We start from the raw sequence: 20825 nt of genomic DNA, 5'->3' as shown, positions 1-20825 counted from the left end.
CATGGCTCTAACACACCGTGTAGTAGTTTACAGCCCTACTACACCCACCGTGTGTGGTGTAGGGCTGTAACACAACCACTTGCGTTAGGTGCACCAATTCGACCTTCCACCTTTGCATGGTGTGTAGTTTACAGGCACCCCTATTAACACAGGGCGCAAGTGGGTGTGCATCGTGGTGGATGTGCTGACACTGCACACAACGCCCCATGCTGCATCGTTTTACACTATGTGGGTGCGCACACCCACATTGCAATTGGTGCCTCATGTGGTGTGTCGTGGTGCAAGGGATGTGCACACACACAATGCACTTGTGACCATTGTTGCTCTTTCAATATATCACCCATACACACCCCCATGCCACCGCTTTGATTGACGGTCCCAAACTCGTCTTTGTGCACCGTCGGTGGTGTAGGGCTGTAACACAACCACTTGCATTAGGTGCACCAGTTCCACCTTCCACCTTTGCATGGTGTGTAGTTTACAGGCACCCCTATTAACACAGGGCGCAAGTGGGTATGCATCGTGGTGGATGTGCTGACACTGCACACAACGCCCCATGCTGCATCATTTTGCACTATGTGGGTGCGCACACCCACATTGCAATTGGTGCCTCATGTGGTGTGTCATGGTGCAAGGGATGTGCACACACACAATGCACTTGTGACCATTGTTGCTCTTTCAACATATCACCCATACACACCCCCATGTCACCGCTTTGATTGACGGTCCCAAACTCGTCTTTGTGCACCTTTCTTGCATGAAACCAGCTCACCTTTTCATAAAATTAGTGTGGGAGTGTTCCCATTTGATTCCATGCAATCCCATTTCCACAAAATAAAATTTCCTTTTTTTTGTAATTTTTGTAATTTCTATCAATTAAATATCAGTGAAAAACCTTTTCTATCAATACTTTTCGGCATGAAACCAGCTTATTTTGGTGCACAAAATTTTTTGCATGTGTGAAAAAGCAACCCCCACCCTCCAAAATCATTTTATCAGATCTTTCCAAAATTTTGACAATTTTTACTGATTAAAAGATAATAAAATTAATATTTCTCTCCACAATTTTATTATAATTATTTTCATCATTTTTTAATCCTAACTAATGTCACTTGTCAAGTTTAAGACCAATCTAAGCCATACATCTCAAGACAACCCCAGTATGATTTTCCAGAGAAGTGATGTTTTTTGCTGGCAGAGCCCCAAAAGCTTAATGTACTCTTTGAGGGGGGGTCAGACTAATTAACATTAACATCCATTGAGAATATGCACAAGAACCAATGAATACTTGAATTAAAAAGCAAGAACTTGAGTTAAATAAAGAACCTCATGATGACACAATCGAAGCTCCCCATTGAACCAGAAAAGAAAAGGCTTAGCTGCTCATGATTTTCGAATCTTCCATGCTCTGTTTCTTATAAGGCCAAATTGATCTTCTTGGTAGCTTGAGTTGCTTGATGCTTGATTGCTAGATGATGCCTAAAGCTGGTCCCCCCCCCCCCCCCCTTTTTATATAGCTTTAAGAGGAGGGGCTCTCTCCAACTCCTTCTAGGAGATTAACCTCAAGTTAGAAAGTCCTGATTTGTTTTGAACTAATCCTATCCCATCTCTTATGTAGTGATCTAATCCAATCTTCTTATCTTTATAAGATTACATTCAAAAATTTAAATCTAATAAGATTCTCTTTCTGGAGGTTACATTCGAAATCAGGACTCTAGGCTCTTGAATTCGAGTTGGGCTGCTTTAATATCTTGGGCTACCAGAAGGCTCTTCTGCGAATTGGGCTTCAGCTGTGAAATGGGCTTTGCTATGAATTTGCTCTGATTTCGGGCCCAGTTTCTTCTTTGATGCAGACCGAACCTATCAAAACCCAAAACATAAACGTTGTGGGCCTTTCTTTCATCTTTCTGATGCTTCTTAAATTATCTAAATTGGTGTATGGAATTGAGAGTTATGCCCAGATTACCGAATGGTGCCGAAATTGTGCAAAATCATCCGATTTGCCTTGTTTTCTTCCAATTGGCTTCTTGCTTGCCCTGAATCAAAATACAAGAGTAATGAGACCTATTAAGTGATAAATTAATGAAAAAGAGTGAATATTTGGGGATAAAAATAGTATACTTTTTAGTCTCATCAAATCCCCCCACACTTAAACTTTGCCCGTCCTCAAGCAAAACTCAAGCAAAACAAAGAAACTACCTACTGTTTTTTAATCTCTCTTTCTCTCAACATAAGGCCTGATCCTTTGCATGCTTCAGTCCGGACTTGGTAATCTTCCCATTTTCATTTCTTTTTCCCTTTTAACTTGTTCAAGAGTGATCTCAAATCACCATTCCTCATGGTCCCATGTTAAATCGACAATAAAGGAAACAAGCCTTCCACCAACTGAACATTCTTGGACTGAACAAGCACCCATTGTTTTAACAAAACCAATGCAGCTAGATTCAATTAACTTTCTTTGTTTCTTAGGTCAAAACAAGGTATGTTATTACCATAAGCTTGCTATGTATCACATCTCCACCACATAGCATGAATTTCAAAGATCTGAGGGTGAGAATGGGGTTGGGGTTTTAGGGTGAGTGCATTTTATGCTCCATCTCACCCTTGCGTTCGTTTCTGGTTGTGAGTGCATTTTATTCTCCATCTCACCCTTGCTTTCGTTTCTGGATGTGAGTGCATTTTATGCTCCATCTCACATTAGTCACGATTATATATATATGTATATATGGCACAAGAATCATAAGGGCATCACCATTCTGATCCATGAACTCATTGATCGTGGTCTCAACATGTCTAACATAGCAAGTTCTAGAATAATCAAACCATGATTAACAGATATTTATGTGAAAATCAATCAAACTCTCATGCGGATAAATTTGTATGCATCTTGCCTATTGATCGATTAAAATAATGAGGTACCTTATGCAGCCAAAAATTTAATTAGTCATGCTTGCATCATATCCTATCTATTTAGCCTAAGCACGTAATTCCTGATAGTTTGAAATCATTCAAGGATAAGTTTCCAGGGAGCAAAAATTTCAAAAGGCAAGGTTAAGAAGTGATGAACGTAGCATACTAGAGTTACCCCAGAAATTATGAGTTTCCCCTAATCCCCCCACACTTAAGGTATACACTGTCCCCAATGTATATGGTTATGCATATAGTAGAAGGATTTGAGGGAACTTCCCTGTACACCTTGTTGGGTTCCTTCAGATAGAGAATCAGCTGCTAAATACAAAAATCAAAACCAAACAAAATAAAAAAATTAACTAAACACAATGGGTTGCCTCCTACAAGTGCAATTGTTTAACGTCGTTATGCTTGATGTCCTCCTTTGCTTCCTTAACTCGAAGAATAATGAGGAAGGTCCAACGAGATGTCTATCATAGAGGAGACATTTGCATCCTCATGGAACAACTTCAATCGATGCCCATTCACTTTGAAAACCTTGTCTGTATTGAAACTTTTGATCTCTACTGCACCATAAGGAAACACACTAGTAACAACAAATGGACCCATCCATCTAGAATGCAAGTTACCTAGCATGAGTTGGAGTCGAGAATTGTATAATAAAACTTTTTGTCCAATTATAAATTGTTTTCTCAAAAGCAAATTATCATGGAACAATTTGGTCTTCTCTTTGTAGATTCTCGAATTCTCATATGCTTCTAACCGCAACTCTTTCAATTCTTGCAATTGGAGCTTTCTTGCCTTGCCAGCTTCTTCCATGTTCATATTGCAATGTTTGATTGCCTAATAGGCCCTAAGCTCAATTTTGACTGGCAAGTGACAAGATTTGCATGGCGTTTTATATGCTGTTCGATATGCCCAAAGTGCGGCATCTAGACGTAGGCTCCAGTCCTTTCTTCCCGGATTCACCGTCTTATCTAAAATGAACTTGACCTCTCTATTGGAAATTTCAGCTTTTGGCCGTTTGTTTGGGGGTGATAAGCAGTGGCGATTTGGTGATGCACCCCATACTTTTTCAGTAAGACTTCGATGGCTCTATTGCAGAAGTGGGTCCCTTTATCACTTATGATGGCTCATGGAATGCCAAACCTACTAAAGATGTTAGATTTGATAAACCTTACAACACACTTAAAATCATCAGTCCTGGTGGCTTTTGCTTCCACCCATTTTGAGACATAGTCAACTGCCAAATGTATGTAAACAAAACCACAAAAGGGAGGAAAGGGTCTCATAAAATCAATACCCCAAACATCAAAGATTTCGCAGATAAGAATGGGGGTCTGGGGCATCTCATTCCTGCGAGATAATGCACATGTTTGTTGGCATCTTTCACAATTTTTGCAAAACAGGTGTGCATCTCTAAATAGGGTTGCCCAATACAGCCCACTATCTAAGACCTTTCGAGCAGTTCTTTTTGGCCCAAAATGACCACCACTAGCATAATTATGACAGAAACTTAAAATCGACATATGCTCATTCTCAAGGACACATCTCCTAATCACTTGATCCGAGCAGAATTTCCATAGATAGGGTTCGTCCCAAACATAATATTTTGCCTCATACCTAATTTTATTCTTCATTGACTTGCTGAGATAATTAGGCAAAATTCCGGTGACCAAGTAATTCACAATATCAGCATACCAAGGGACCATACCTTTTATGTGAAACAGTTGCTCATCAGGAAACAACTCAAAGATAGGTGAGGAGTCCTCATCTGTTACCAACCTACTTAAATGATTCACCACCGAGTTTTTAGCTCCCCTTCGATCCTTAATCTCCAAATCAAACTCTTGGAGCAAAAGTATCCACCTTATCAGCCTCGGTTTTGACTCATTTTTCACTAGCAGGTATTTTAAAGCTGCATGATCAGAAAATACGATCACTATAGAGCCAAGCAAATATGATCAAAATTTATCTAAAGCAAAAACAATTGCTAATAGCTCCTTTTTGATGGTTGTGTAGTTGCATTGTGTAGCATTCAACATTCTTGAAGCATAGTAGATGACGTGGCTCCTCTCATCAAATCTTTGACCTAAAACAGCCCCTACCGCATAGTTGCTTGCATCGCTCATGATCTCAAAGGGCAAGTTCCAGTTAGGTGGTCGAATAATGGGTGCAATTGTCAATAGATTCTTGAGCTTGTCAAATGCTTCCTTGCACTCATCCCCAAAGTCGAAAGGCACATCATTCTGAAGCAATTTGGACAATGGCAGGGCAATTTTTGAAAAGTCTTTGATAAACCTGCAATAGAAACCTACATGTCCAAGAAAGGCACGTATTTCCCTAACATTTGTAGGGTAAGGTAAGCTCACAATTAAATCAACTTTGGCCTTATCGACCTCTATTCCTCTAACCGAGATAACATGTCCCAACACAATGCCTTCCTTTACCATAAAGTGACATTTTTCATAATTCAAAACAAGATATTTCTCAACACATCGATTCAGAATTTTTCTTAAATTATTTAAGCAATCATCAAACAAATCACCATAAATAGTAAAATCATCCATGTACACTTCAATGCACTACTCAATAAATTTAGAAAATATACTTATCATGCATCTTTGAAAAGTGCTTGGAGCGTTGCACAGACCAAAAGGCATTCATCTGTAAGCAAAAGTACCAAATGGGCAAGTGAAAATTGTTTTCTCTTGGTCCTCCTGGGCAATAATAATCTAATAATAACCTGAAAACCCATCGACAAAACAAAAGAAGGCCTTACCTGCTAATCTTTCTAACATCTAATCTATGAAGGGTAAGGGAAAGTGGTCCTTTCGAGTGGCCAAATTAACTTTTCGAAAATCAATTACCATCCGCCAGCCACCTTGTACCCTCATTGGGACTAGTTCATTATTTTGATTTCTTACCACATTTATCCTAGTTTTCTTGGGTACAACATGTATAGGATTTACCCATTTACTATCCGAAATTGGGTAGGTTATCCCTTCATCCAGCAACTTAAGTATTTCTTTCATCACCACTTCTTTCATTACTGGGCTGAGCTTTCTTTGCGATTCTCTAACTGGTTTGGCACCATCTTCCAAAAGAATCTTGTGCATGCAAATTGAGGGGCTGACCCCTTTTATGTCAGCTAAGGTCCAACCAATCGCCGCCTTATGTTCTTTCAGAACTTTGATGAGCCATTCCTCTTGTTCTTCAGTCAACCCTTTCGCAATGATCACGGGCAATGTCTCTTTGTCACCCAAGTATGCATACTTAAGGTGAGCTGGTAACGTCTTCAATTCCAACTTTGGAGCCTACAAAACAGAAGGCAACAATTTCTTGTGAGAAAATGATAATGGAATATCAGAATTGATTACCTTTTGTTCCGGTATTGATTCCAGAGTTTCGCAGGATGTATCGAACTCTTCCTCCCTGTCCAATTGTGCACTTAATTCAAGTTCTTCATTCATATCCTCTTCTTAAAAAATTTCTTGCACAATTGAATCAATAGTGTAAATAGAGCAGATCGAATGGCATTCATTTGGGTATTTCATAGCTTCAAAGATATTAAATTTAACAATCTCTTTGTCAAACTCGAGGGAGAGGGTACCCTCATCCACATCTATTTTGGTCTTGGCCGTTTTCATGAATGGCCTGCCTAATAGAAGTGGGGTTGAACTTGTGACCGTGTCCTCCTCCATCTTCAGGATGTAAAAGTCGGCTAGAAAGATTAGATCATTAACCTGCACCAACACATCCTCAACAATCCCTTCCGGGTAGGTGTTAGATGTTAGATGTTAGATAGTTTTGTATGCCCTTAGCTCCAATTAGTTTGATGTACTTATGATATTTATTATAAATGAATAAAGTGCATATTTGATTCATGTCATGTGGTGTGTTTCTATGTAATAGCCTTAAAACCGGACACTTATGAGACTTGTGATGGTTTAGAACGTTCACAGCCAGTGGGTCAGTCTGGGGAGACCTATCCTGATAAGACTGACACTGATGTACCGCCAAGTTAGTTGGGGTGGCCTGTCTTTGCCACATGGGTGAGACCCGAGGTACACATAGTGTGGGATCACCTTGAGACCTTGAACCAGACTAGAATTTCAGTATTGCCCTGGACCTTGGCAATTAATGGGCAAAACTGGAATGTTACACCTAACCCCTAGATTCGATTATGGTACAACACTAGGTGGCGGATTGGGCCATCTTTGATATGCCAATCAGTGAGACCCTTAGAGGGGGTCAAAACTTGGGTATGTTGAGATGGTTCATGAACCCATCTGAGTGGGTGATAATAGTGATAGGATCAGCCCCTTTGTCGGACAAAGGTAATGATCGGGGAAATGCACTCTCTCTGATGGAAACTGAAACTACCGGCAGTTGATTTCAATCATTGTAATTTTGTTTTGCAATATATATTTATAAATTATAATATATTATAGGTTTCCAAAATTGTTTGCAAAAGGTTTTTATCCCCGGGGTCCATGTAAGAGGAGAGTGCAGCACTGTACCTTACAGTCGGGGGAGAGGTCCTCCCTTGTCAGATAGTGTTTGATCATTATAGGCTGAGAGGTTAAGTGTAAGGCCATTGAGGGTTAAACCTAATGGGCTAATCTTACATCTACCCACAGTCCTTGGGTGTTACAAAGTGGCTTGGCCCAATGACCACTTAGTGTAAGTGTTGGGCCCATAGAGTCCATATGATGGGCTCAAGGGGTTCACTGGGCTTTCCAGTGAATTCGGCTAAGCATTGTGAAAGAGGTTGGGCTGAACCCTTGTGGCTGATGTGTAGATCAACATTTGGGTCCTACGCCATATAGAGAAAGTCCAACTAGGCAACAATTTGGAAGGCTTAAGTGAGCACATACATTTAATGGGCCAAAAGCCCAATATGAGCTGGGCTAATTAGATTGGCTTGAATGGGGCAAATCTGAGATGTGGACCAGCCTTAAAGGATAAGGGAAAGTCCCTATCCACTCAGTAAGAGTCCAGGTTTGAATATGATTCAAAACTGGAAACTCTTAATTAAATTAGGAGGGTTGATCATGATTTGTAGATTAGGTAAAGACTCTACCTTATCACTTAAGGGGATCAACATCTCCTAATGGGATTAGGAGCTAATCCCTTTAGGGTTATAAAAGGAGGAGGGGGTGGCAGCCTCTAGACACTCATCTGAGATACAGATACAACACAGAAGAGAGAGATCAGCATACAGTGAGGCTGTGCCAATTCCTCTCTGTTGCCTCCTTCCTACCGCCACAACCATTAGTAGTTTGTCTCCACTCATGTGGGAGTTGTGCTCACCTGCCATCCAGTGGGTTCTTGCGAAAGATCCAGTTCTTGTGAAAAATGTTGTTGATTCTGCTCCATCCAACACTGTGCCATTTTCAGTGGGAGTAGTCTTTTGTGACTTTTCTGGGTGTGAACACCTTTGTTGGGGGATACTAATTCTCTGTATCAGGTATTTCCCTCTCCTACTGTTTTGTTCAGATCTGGTTCAGTTCTTGATTCAAGATTGATCATTGAAAATTAGTTTTCTAAAGTAGGGAATGTGATTCCTAGTTGTAGGAAGGAAAGAAATATTTGAAATTCGCCCATTCTATTCTGCATTATCTGGGTGTCCATACGATGGATCTTTCTACGCCTTCAAGATGAAAATGTCAGCTGGAAAGATTATATCATTAACTTGCACCAACACATCCTCAACAATCCCTTCTAGGTAGGCATTAGAACGATCAACTAGCTGAATGACTATCCTAATTTCCTTTAAGGGACCTAATCTCAAAGCATAATAAATCGAGTATGACATGACATTGATGGATGCACCTAAATCTAGCATGGAACGCTCGACTCTTTTATTGCCAACCACACAAGGTAAGGTGAACATACTTGGATCAACACATTTTCCGGAAAGGTCCTCTTAATGACAACTGAAACGTTTTCTCCAACCCTTACCTTCTCATCGATTCGCAGCCTCCTCTTGTTAATGCACAAATCTTTTAGAAATTTTGCATATTTTGGAATCTGTTTGATGGCATCTAACAAGGGAATGTTTATTTCCACCTTCATGAAGGTCTCTAATACTTCTTGCCCATATTCTTCCTTCTTGGATTTTTCCAACCTACTAGGAAAATGTGGTACAATTGCATTAGTAATCTTAGGGAGAGGGGGGTCAAGTATTACCATAATGGAGCTCTCGTTTGAATCTTGTTTCTCCTCTTCCTTATCTCCCTTTTCTACCTTTCTTAGTGAGGTAGGTTGTAGCTGCAATTCTTTCCTGCTTCTCAGCACCACTGCACTTGCATTTTCCTTGGGATTAACTACCGTTTGTGATGGTAGCTTTTCAGAGTTCCACGCCTCCAACTTGCTGATGGAGGTGGCAAGCTGACTGATGTGTGGCTCATTGTGACACTAGCAAGTGCACTAGCCGTTCAAGTAATAAAGTAGTGAGTGAAGTATCGTTCCCACGAGGATTTAGGAAATAATTACCAATACTAAATTGAGCACTTCTTATCTGATCAACAAATAAATCAAAACTTTAATGAAAGCTAAAAAATCCTAAATTAAAATCTATCTAAATCATTAGCCCAATTGCCTTCAAATCAGGTTAGAAGAGTAAGCAGTAAATGTCAATCTCAGAATTCAGCAATCTATCAATTTGGATCATTCGAATAAATCATGATTGAGTCTTGGGTTGGTGAAACCCCAAGGTCATGAACAACCTCTCTCAAGCGCATGTTCATCCTATGCATGAGTGACGGTTCTTCTATCTCTAGCAAGAATCTAATCCCCATGCATGCATTTCTTCAAACACTTCTAAGGCATCAATTCAAATCTGAATTGATCACCAACTGAATTGTGCAACTTATCTCTAACCTTGCACTCAATTCAGTTCTTGAATAGTAGATCTGAATTCCTAGAGTCTCTCTCAAGCACTCTAGGAATTCCAAGCTGTAGATTAATTCGGCCAATCTGAAAATTGCAGATCTGAATTCTCTTTCAAGCAATTCAGAACTTGCAATCTCAGATCTGTGAATTCAGATCTGAGTTTTGAAGGTTAGTTGGCCGAATTAATCTACAATAACACCCTTATTCAAGAAACTTCAAGTACAATTCATGACCATTTGAATGAATAAAAAAGAATTAGATTGCTGAACTGAAATTTTACAAGCTGAAATACATCAAGGAAGAATGGAAACAAGGAGAAAGAAGAAAGAAAATATAACAAAGAAACTGAATTCAAATCAAAAGAGAATGAAACTACAAATGATTTATTACAAAAGATCTTTGAATCACAAACCCTCAATTCGAACTCACCTTCTTCTTCTAGCTTGCTTGTCTTGAACTTCCTTCAGCCCTTCTTCTTCTTCTTCCTTGCGCCTAGCCTTCTTCTCTTCTCTTCTCTCAAGGTGGCCGAACCTCTAAGAGTGGGAGAGCCTTCCTCTCAAGCAATTGAACACCTCTCCCCCCTCCTAGAGGCCTCCTTATATAGTTTTTCAAGGGGGCTCTTGCCCCTTCTTGAAGCCTCTAGAATGGGGTGTATTACACCCCTTTCTTGAACTTTCTAGAGCTCTCTTGAAAGCCTCCTAAGGGCTGCTATTTGGGCTGCACTTAGGCTCTCTCTTAGCACATGATAGCTATACATTGAGCTGCTCTTTTGGGCTAAGAATGGGCCTTCCTTGCTGGGCCGAATTCTATTCATAGCTAGGCTTTATTTTTTTGGGTTTTCTCAAGGAATTTACTTGCTCTTCTTGGGCCGAAATGCTCTCTCTTGCTTCCACAACTGGGCTGGACTGAAATTGGTCTTTTTGAACCTTCTTTTCTTGCCTTTTTCCTTCCTTTTCTTGGATTAATTATCCCTGAACTTATTCTTAGCATTAAGCTAAATTAAGGCAAAAATTAATAAAACCGGCATAAAAATCCATGCTAAAGTCCTCAAAAATTATAGATAAATTGTAAGTTCATCAAATACCCCCACACTTAAGCTTTTGCTTGTCCTCAAGCAAGGACATCAGCCATAAACTGAACATTCCCCCCTTCTGTTCTCACCATTTACCTGGTGAATTTTTTAAGATAGAAATGCATTGAGTAGTCGGGGAACTTTTGTAAGTGCTCAACTCTTATTCTTGTAAATTACCATTTAAGATATGTATCAGATCCAAGGAATGGAGAATATGAATTTCATCATAGTCTAGCCTTCACTCTTAATTCATATATAAATCAGCTCCTTAATTGTCAAGGTTAATAATCAAATTTCACTAAGTTTCACATCTGTAACTAAATCTCAATGAGAGTTCATCTTTAGAGTGCCCCCTTGAACCTCAGCTATCACCACAATTTCTTAATTCTAGTGGTGAGTGCATCTTATGCTCCATCTCACCCTTTTCTTTTTTTTTTTTTTTTCGGTGTGAGTGCATTTTATGCTCCATCTCACACACTTTTCTCTCTCTTTTTTTTTTTTTTTTTTGGTGTGAGTGCATCTTATGCTCCATCTCACACTGGTCACTTGCTTGAGGTAGGTAAATAGGACTCATGTTCTAAGCTGCTAGTTTTACTATTCAGCTCAGAATAGCGGAGTCAATTTGGGCTTTTGTCCTTCTTTGCAATTATTGAACCTCAAGAATTAGCACTTCAGATGTGCACTAGCTCTCTTGACCATTAACCATGAAATCAAGGGTTTCCATACACATGAAGATAGTTAGGGCTACTCATGCTGAAAAGCATATTCAGCTCCCCTTTTCTCATGCATATATCAAATTGGGTCATTCACAAGAATAAAAACTTAACAAGTACATCAGTCTCCCTCAACTCATTGAATTCTTTCTTAAAAAAATCATCAAATAAATAGTAATGAACTTGAGGGGTTCCAGTCTTTTTTGGTTATGTCATTGCCTGCATATGTGTGTTGGGGTGCATGGTTTCAACCCCCATACCCTAGCCTCGGGCTCACTCCCCCACACTTAAGATGAACATTGTCCTCAATGTTCCTAGTGTTAGGGAGTTACAATAAAACCAACAAGAGAAATTCCAAGTAAAGAGAAGGGTGTATAGAGGACTTCCTGAAGATTAATTTCCAGATATGCAAGAGTTCTTTTGGTGGGAGCCTCTTCTGCTAGAATTTACTTGCAAGAGAGATCAAGAGCATTGTTCTAACTAAAAATAATTTAAACCAAATAATAAAAAGACTACTATACACAATTCCAAACAATGTAAATAATTTAACCAGTCTGTAATACACAATAGAAACTTATAAGGCCAAGAAGTTTGAATTCTATCTAACAAAAAAATAAATAAATAAATAAATTTAAAAAAACAAGATCAAAAGCCAATATAAATATCTCTTGGAATCTGATATGCAAGTGATAAACAAGTGATTTACAAGATTGAAACTCGCCTAGAAGTCTAAGAGTTCTTGAAATCAGCACACTACCAAAGTTATTTGATTTTTTTTTTGTTTTGTTTTTTTTCTTTTTTTTGTGTGTGTGTGCTAGATCTGCATTAGAATTTCAGCAATGTAAGTGAACGTACGCAGATCTGATCCACACTAATAAATTTGCAAACTAGAAAAACATAGCTCCATTACTGAAACTAAGCCAACATTCAAGTGTGAAGTAGATGTTCAATGGAAAAGAGAGCTAGCTAAATCAGCAATGGAGTTTATTACACACTATTCTAAACTTAAATGAACATAAGTGAACAAATCTAAAATCTACTATAAACAGATCTACAATCATTGCTGAATTTATGATCTTTAAGCTGCTCTTCAAGTTCTAACCAAAAAAAAAAAATCAGATTTGAAAACTTAACTTTTGAGAACAGTCACTTACAAAAACTCCAAACCTAATATCAATAAGTAGGTCTAAAATCTGTTGCAGTTAGGTCTGAAATAAGTTTGATCCCAAGAGCTTAGGACTTCTCTTTCAAGTCCCAATTTAAATGTCTTGTATGCCTCAATTGATTGCAGAGACCTGAAATCAGATCTGCAATTTTATAATGAAAGCAGCATTGATTCAGATCTGAATACCATTACATCAAAAATATGAAGCTCTTTTTTGGACCTCACAAACATCAGTCCTAATCCAATACAACCAATTCAGATTGGGTGCAAGTGATTTAAAAGATAACAAAACATCAAGTTCACAAAAATTTCAGATCATGTACTTATACTACCTCTGATTCTCATGCACTTCAGAACTGATTTTACCATTCATGGCTTAAATTTTCATCAATGAGGCAAGTCTGATGCATCAAATTGTGAATTGGGTGCTGTCACTACCCGAATTCACATCAAAATAGAGTGGGTTCAGGTCTGAGTTTAGATGAACTCAGATCTGAACCTAGCAGAATGCAGTCCTGCAACCGGCTGAACACAGATCTGAACTTCAAATCTGAGTTTCAGATTTGAAAACTCACATGCTATTTTTTCATTGTTTTCTTTTTCTTTTCTTTATCTATTTTTTTTCTTTTTTTTTTAAATAAATCTAAAATAAAATACAGCAATGCAACCAAAATCTTTTTGGATGAGTGCAGGTCTGATTGATGAATGCAATTCAGATCTGAACTCATTTTAAATTTTTATTTTATTTCGGTTGAGTGCTGCAGTTCTGCTATAGCAGATCTGAGTGCCGAATGCAACTCAGATCTGCAACACTCATGATTTTGTGATTTTTTTCTTTTAGAGGGTAATAACTTCTAGATAGAAAGCAAAACAGGTCTCCTTTTATTAAAATTAAACTGAAACAAGGAAAATAAAGTAATCTACTAAAGAGAAAAGAAGCATAACTACAGTAATACAATAGTTGCATTCAAAGCAAAAATGAAAAATTAAGAAAATTAAACCAACTATGAATGCAATGCTGAAGAACTACATCTACCAGCTACACTAAATCAGCAATCAAATATGAAGTAGATCATCAATGGGAAAGAGAGCTAACTAGATCAGCAGTGGAGTTTCATGCTAATTGCTGTACTGTAGCAGCCATGCTACAGCTCTGAATGCTAGTGGAATGCACTGCTGCTTTTATTGAATATTTGAGGCATCACAATTATTCAATCCAAACACACATCCTCAGCAAATTTAGATTGGGTGCAAGTGGGTAAAGCCCAGAATTCAGTCCACCCAGAATTCATAGTATGCTCTGTATCAGTTCAGTCCTCACATCATATTAACTGCATTTCAAATTTGAATTTCTCTCATTCTTTGCTATCCATTCACCCTTGAGGCAGGTTGGATGTATCATAGGGTGGATTGGGGTAGTGATGGCACCCAATTCACCTCAAACTTGCATCGGTTCAGATCTGAGTTCAGAGGAATTCAGATCTGAACTGAGCAGATCTGTAACAGCAGAATTCAGATCTGAACTCAAGTCTGAGTTTGGATCTGAATTCTCAATTGCCTTACCTTCAGTCATTGCTACCAAATTGCCTTTGAGGAGTAGCAGAAGTGTCCTAGGGTAAATTGGGGTGGTGATGACACCCAATTCCCCTCAAAATTGCATCAGTTCAGGTCTAAGTTCAGAGGAACTCAGATCTGAACTGTTGCAGATCTGCAATAGGAACTCAGATCTGAGTTCTGATCCGAGTTCTCAATTGCTCCTCTTGATGTTCAAAGGATCTCTTTTTTTTTCATTTTATATATTTTTTTCTTTTTGTAATGGAAAAAGAAATAAAAGTCTGAAACACAAGCAATTCTTTTCGGCTGAGTGCTGCAGATCTGAATTCTACTGATCTGAGTGCCGAATTCAACTCAGATCTGCAACACTCATGTTTTTGTGATTTTTTTTTTCTCTTTTTTTTTCTTTTTGAATGTAACAATACCAAGATTTAAAGGAAATGAAATATACCTTTATTAAAATGAAACTGAAACCTGAAAAAGAAAGTAATCTACTTAAGAAAGAAGAAACAAATTAAATCAGTACAGCTGTTGCATTCAAAGCTAAAATATAAAATGATGCAATTAAAACCATCTATGAATGCAATGATGACTGAGACCAGATTAAGAATGCCCAATGTTTCCTAATATTGCTTCCCTAAATCCCCGGCAACGGCGCCAAAAACTTGATGTGTGGCTCATTGTGACACTAGCAAGTGCACTAGCCGTTCAAGTAATAAAGTAGTGAGTGAAGTATCGTTCCCACTAGGATTTAGGAAATAATTACCAATACTAAATTGAGCACTTCTTATCTGATCAACAAATAAATCAAAACTTTAATGAAAGCTAAAAAATCCTAAATTAAAATCTATCTAAATCATTGGCCCAATTGCCTTCAAATCAGGTTAGAAGAGTAAGCAGTAAATGTCAATCTCAGAATTCAGCAATCTATCAATTTGGATCATTCGAATAAATCATGATTGAGTCTTGGGTTGGTGAAACCCCAAGGTCATGAACAGCCTCTCTCAAGCGCATGTTCATCCTATGCATGAGTGACGGTTCTTCTATCTCTAGCAAGAATCTAATCCCCATGCATGCATTTCTTCAAACACTTCTAAGGCATCAATTCAAATCTGAATTGATCACCAACTGAATTGTGCAACTTATCTCTAACCTTGCACTCAATTCAGTTCTTGAATAGTAGATCTGAATTCCTAGAGTCTCTCTCAAGCACTCTAGGAATTCCAAGCTGTAGATTAATTCGGCCAATCTGAAAATTGCAGATCTGAATTCTCTTTCAAGCAATTCAGAACTTGCAATCTCAGATCTGTGAATTCAGATCTGAGTTTTGAAGGTTAGTTGGCCGAATTAATCTACAATAACACCCTTATTCAAGAAACTTCAAGTACAATTCATGACCATTTGAATGAATAAAAAAGAATTAGATTGCTGAACTGAAATTTTACAAGCTGAAATACATCAAGGAAGAATGGAAACAAGGAGAAAGAAGAAAGAAAATATAACAAAGAAACTAAATTCAAATCAAAAGAGAATGAAACTACAAATGATTTATTACAAAAGATCTTTGAATCACAAACCCTCAATTCGAACTCACCTTCTTCTTCTAGCTTGCTTGTCTTGAACTTCCTTCAGCCCTTCTTCTTCTTCTTCCTTGCGCCTAGCCTTCTTCTCTTCTCTTCTCTCAAGGTGGCCGAACCTCTAAGAGTGGGAGAGCCTTCCTCTCAAGCAATTGAACACCTCTCCCCCCTCCTAGAGGCCTCCTTATATAGTTTTTCAAGGGGGCTCTTGCCCCTTCTTGAAGCCTCTAGAATGGGGTGTATTACACCCCTTTCTTGAACTTTCTAGAGCTCTCTTGAAAGCCTCCTAAGGGCTGCTATTTGGGCTGCACTTAGGCTCTCTCTTAGCACATGATAGCTATACATTGAGCTGCTCTTTTGGGCTAAGAATGGGCCTTCCTTGCTGGGCCGAATTCTATTCATAGCTAGGCTTTATTTTTTTGGGTTTTCTCAAGGAATTTACTTGCTCTTCTTGGGCCGAAATGCTCTCTCTTGCTTCCACAACTGGGCTGGACTGAAATTGGTCTTTTTGAACCTTCTTTTCTTGCCTTTTTCCTTCCTTTTCTTGGATTAATTATCCCTGAACTTATTCTTAGCATTAAGCTAAATTAAGGCAAAAATTAATAAAACCGGCATAAAAATCCATGCTAAAGTCCTCAAAAATTATAGATAAATTGTAAGTTCATCACTGACTAATTTGGTTCCCTAAGTTCTGGATGCTGGCTCTTGTTTCCTGTTGAAATTGTTGAGTGTTAGTAGCAAGAGCCTTAACGATTTCATCTAATGACATACCTGAACTTGAGGGTTGACTTTGCACTGAGATAGGTACTGAAATTGGGGGCTGTCTGTTGAAAGTTTGGGACTGATATCTTAGTTGTCCTCCTTGATTTTCCTAGCTCAGATTGGGATGATCCCTCCACCCCGGATTGTAGTAATTGGAAAAGGGATCATACTTGCATTGGGGTTGGCCCAGAAATCCTCCTACGGCACTAACTTGCTATATCGAACCATCCTACAATGATTGACACATATCCGTAGGATGCCCAAGAATCAAGCAGACACCACAAACCCTTGCCATTTGCAATTGAGCTCTAGCTAGTTGTCGAACCAAGGCAATTAGATCAGAAATTTGATTTTCTAAATTAGAATGACTTACCTCATTAACACGCCTGATAGTACCATCTGTTCTTGCTCCGAATTGTTGTGAATTTTTGGCCATGTTGGAAATCAATTCCCTAGCCGCTTCGGGTGTTTTATTGACCAAGCCTCCCCCACTAGCTGCGTCTACCATACTTCTATACATATGTTGGAGTCCTTCATAAAAGTATTGGATCAAGAGCTATTCGGGTATTTGGTGGTGGGGACAGCTAGCACAAAGCTGTTTAAATCTTTCCCAATATTCGTATAGTGTCTCACCACCAAACTGCCAAACTCCACAGATTTCCTTCCGAATATTTGTAGCTCGACATGCAAGAAAATATTTATTTAAAAACATTCTATTCATCTCATCCCATGTACATATCGAACCGAAAGGAAGAATATATAACCAATCCTTTGCTTTATCTCATAAAGTAAAAGGAAAAGCTATAAGTTTTAGTTGATCCTCAGTCATACCCTGTGGTTTCATGCTTGAACAGACAACATGAAATTCCTTGAGATGATTATGAGGGTCCTCACCTAGAAAGCCATGAAAATTAGGAAGCAGTTGAATCAATCCAAATTTTAGTTCAAAGGCTACCTCGAGAGTGGGATATATTATGCACAGGGGCTGTTTGTTCATGATTGGTGTAGCCAACTCCCTTAGCGTTCTCTCCCTATCAGCCATCCTTTCTTCCTCTTCGAAGATGGGATGATCACAAGTTGGTAGGTCGAATTCAGAATTCACCCTTGGAGGTAAACGGTCCTTCCTTTGCTTCGCCTCCTTCCTTAAATGACAGGTAATCTTCTCAATTTCAGGGTTGTACTCTACTTCACCACTTTGAGAAGCACGAGTCATAAAATAAAGAAGGTTAACACAAATAGAAGGTAACAAGCTAAGAAATTAAAGTCGCTCCCCGGCAATGGCGCCAAAATTTTGACGGGTTGTCGAAGCCCTCAAAATTAGTGCTACTCCCACAATAAAATTTTTGTAGTAATAGTGGTACTAGGTCGAATCCCACAGGGAGCTAGGGAATAATTTCTTAGCCGAATGCGCAATATAATAGAGGAGGAAAATTAAATAATTAAAAATTCTAAAAGAACAAGAAAGCAATAGCAATATCAAACAAGAGAAATCAGTCTTACCGAATTCTACATCAAGGGTTCAGATTAATCAATTGGTTATCAATCATAGGTAGACTTTGATAGTCTTGCAATTCAAGCATTTAACCTTAGATTTATTAGGATAGGCATAATAAATCTTGTGTTTTCCTAAATCAGATGACCAAACCCAGCATTTGATCAACACTTATCACTAATCGACTAGGTACGATAGCGTTCCATATCAATTAGTGATAGCATTAAGCTTTGTGAAAACAGTTAAAACAAAATAACAATAATTGAGATAGCTGAAATTATCGAATCTTGTTCCATTGATTCCCTTAGGTTAAAACATGTCAATACATTGGTCAAAGTCTGTCATGAACAATTGACCCAAAAAGATATTAACCTAATTGCTACTTGTACCACTATTCGTGACAATTATGGATCACCGAACCATGGATAGCAGTAGGAAAATCAACATTAATTAATTTGTAAAACTAATTAACATTAACATCCATTGAGAATATGCACAAGAACCAACGAATACTTGAATTAAAAAGCAAGAACTTTAGTTAAATACAGAACCTCACGATGACTTAATCGAACCTCCCCCCCTGAACCAGAAAAGAAAAGGCTTAGATGCTCATGATTTTCGAATCCTCCATGCTCTACTTCTCAGAAGGCCGAACTGATCTTCTTGGTAGCTTGAGTTGCTTGATGCTTGATTGTTGGACGATGCCTCAAGCTGGTCCCCCCCCCCCCCACTTTATATAGCTTTAGGAGGAGGGGCTCTCTCCAACTCCTTCTAGGAGATTAACCTCAGGTTAGAAAGTCCTAATCTGTTTTGAACTAATCATATCCTATCTCTTATCTAGTGATCTAATCCAATCTACTTATCTTTATAGGATTACATTCAAAAATTTAAATCTAATAAGACTCTCTTTCTCGAGGTTACATTCGAAATTGGGACTCTAGACTCTTGAATTTGAGTTGGGCTGCTTTAATATCTTGCACTGCTAAAAGGCTCTTCTACGAATTGGGCTTCAGTTGTGAAATGGGCTTTGTTGCAAACTTTCTCTGACTTCAGGCTCGGTTTCATCTTTGATGCAGACTGAATCTGTCAAAACCCAAAACATAAAAATTGTGTACCTTTCTTTTATCTTTCTGATACCTCTTCAATTATCAAAATCGGAGTCCAGAATTGAGAGTTATGCCCAGATTACCAAATGGTGTCGAAACTATGCAAAATCATCCGATTTGCCTTGTTTTCTTCCAATTGCCCTCTTGCTTGCCCTGAATCAAAATACAAGAGTAATGAGTCCAATTAAATGATAAATTAATGAGAAAGAGTGAATATTTGGGGATAAAAATAGGGTACTTTTTATTCTCATCAGGTAGCTTGTCTCAGCTGCCAGGGTGAGACCTGAGGTACATGTAGTGTGGGTTTTCTTGAAGCCCAAAACCGGACCGAAATTCCAGTATTGCTTTGGACCGGAGATAGATGGGAAAAACCGGATTGTTACATCCGACCCCTAGACTCGGTTATGGTACTACACCAGGTGTCAGATTGGGCTACCTTTGATATGCTATATCCTTAGAGGGGGTTAAAACCTGGGTATTGATGAGAGTAGAATTTATCATATATTTATCCCCAATTATTTTGTCTTTTATACTGAATTAGCACCTATTTGGACTCATATTTCTATTCAGGACAAGAAAGAAGGCATCAGGAGCAAAGAAAGACAAATCGGATGATTTTTTATAGTTTTGATATCATTCAGTAATCTAGGCCTAACTCATGTATCCGAACTCCGAATGGGCTGATTCAAGATCCACTGGAAATATAAGAGAAAGGTCCACAACTTTCATGTTTTGGGCTTTTGTAGATTCGGCCTGCATCAAAGTCAAATCTGGGTCAGAAATCATGGCAATTTCATAGGAAAGCCCAATTCGTAGCTGAAGCCCAACTTGTAGAAAAGCCTGGCTGAAGCCCAATTCGCAGAGGAGGTCTAATACGAATCCAAGAATAAGAAACTGAGAAGAGTCCTTTCAGATCTAAATTCTTGATATAATCTTAGAGAGATAAGAGGATTGAGTTCATTAGATAAAAATATAAGATTAGAATTAGGATAGGACATTCTATTCTTGTAAAGATCAACTTCAAGAGGAAATAGGAGGCCACCCCTCCCCTTTAAGCTATGTAAAGGAGGGGCCGGACCAGCTTTAGGCATCACTCAATCACTCAATTCCTGACTTGAATCAAGAAGAAAAGAAGCAATTAGCCAAGAACTTCCAAGAATTCAAGAAACGTGGAGGAGGAGATCAAGAATTCAAGAATCCCCAAGAACAAGGTGGCGGCAAGAAGAGGAGATCTCAGCACCATGGGCAAATTCAAGAGTTCTTTCTTTCCCTTTGTTTGCTTTAATTCTTCCATTATGAACTGATCTATTTCTTGCTAGGACTATGGAAAGCCTAACCATGATAATGAATATATTTTTATCTCTATGATTTTTCTATGATTGTGATTTCCATATAATCTATGAATTATTTGCTTAATGCGATTAGGAGTGGTCATCTCTTAATTGATTCGGTGTATATCAATGAATCGGGAGAGGAATTTATATACTCGACCACATAATTCATTGTGTGAATTGAATGGTATATAAGGATATATACACATGATTCATCTGAATACTTGAGTTTTTCTTGCACTT

General features: G+C 38.5%; 1 protein-coding gene across 1 annotated transcript; it reads right to left on the bottom strand.

Annotated features, from left to right (window-relative positions):
• Window positions 1-3342: 3342 nt before the first annotated feature.
• On the bottom strand, window positions 3343-3729 carry LOC148860829 (uncharacterized). The gene has a single exon (XM_088984971.1). It carries the CDS (start codon window positions 3727-3729, stop codon window positions 3343-3345), a length of 387 nt encoding a protein of 128 aa, XP_088841097.1.
• Between the last annotated feature and the right edge of the window lie 17096 nt (window positions 3730-20825).

Source organism: Nelumbo lutea, chromosome 4 (genome assembly GCF_056320005.1).
Source record: "Nelumbo lutea isolate HS-2025 chromosome 4, American lotus-T2T, whole genome shotgun sequence".
NCBI lineage: Eukaryota > Viridiplantae > Streptophyta > Magnoliopsida > Proteales > Nelumbonaceae > Nelumbo > Nelumbo lutea.
The sequence above is the reverse complement of the archived record's forward strand: the minus strand, read 5'-3'. Positions and strand labels throughout refer to the sequence as shown.

What these genes read in the sequence shown, in the direction of transcription:
- LOC148860829 (XM_088984971.1), bottom strand. Translation starts at nt 3,729, where the DNA reads ATGGAAGAAGCTGGCAAGGCAAGAAAGCTCCAATTGCAAGAATTGAAA.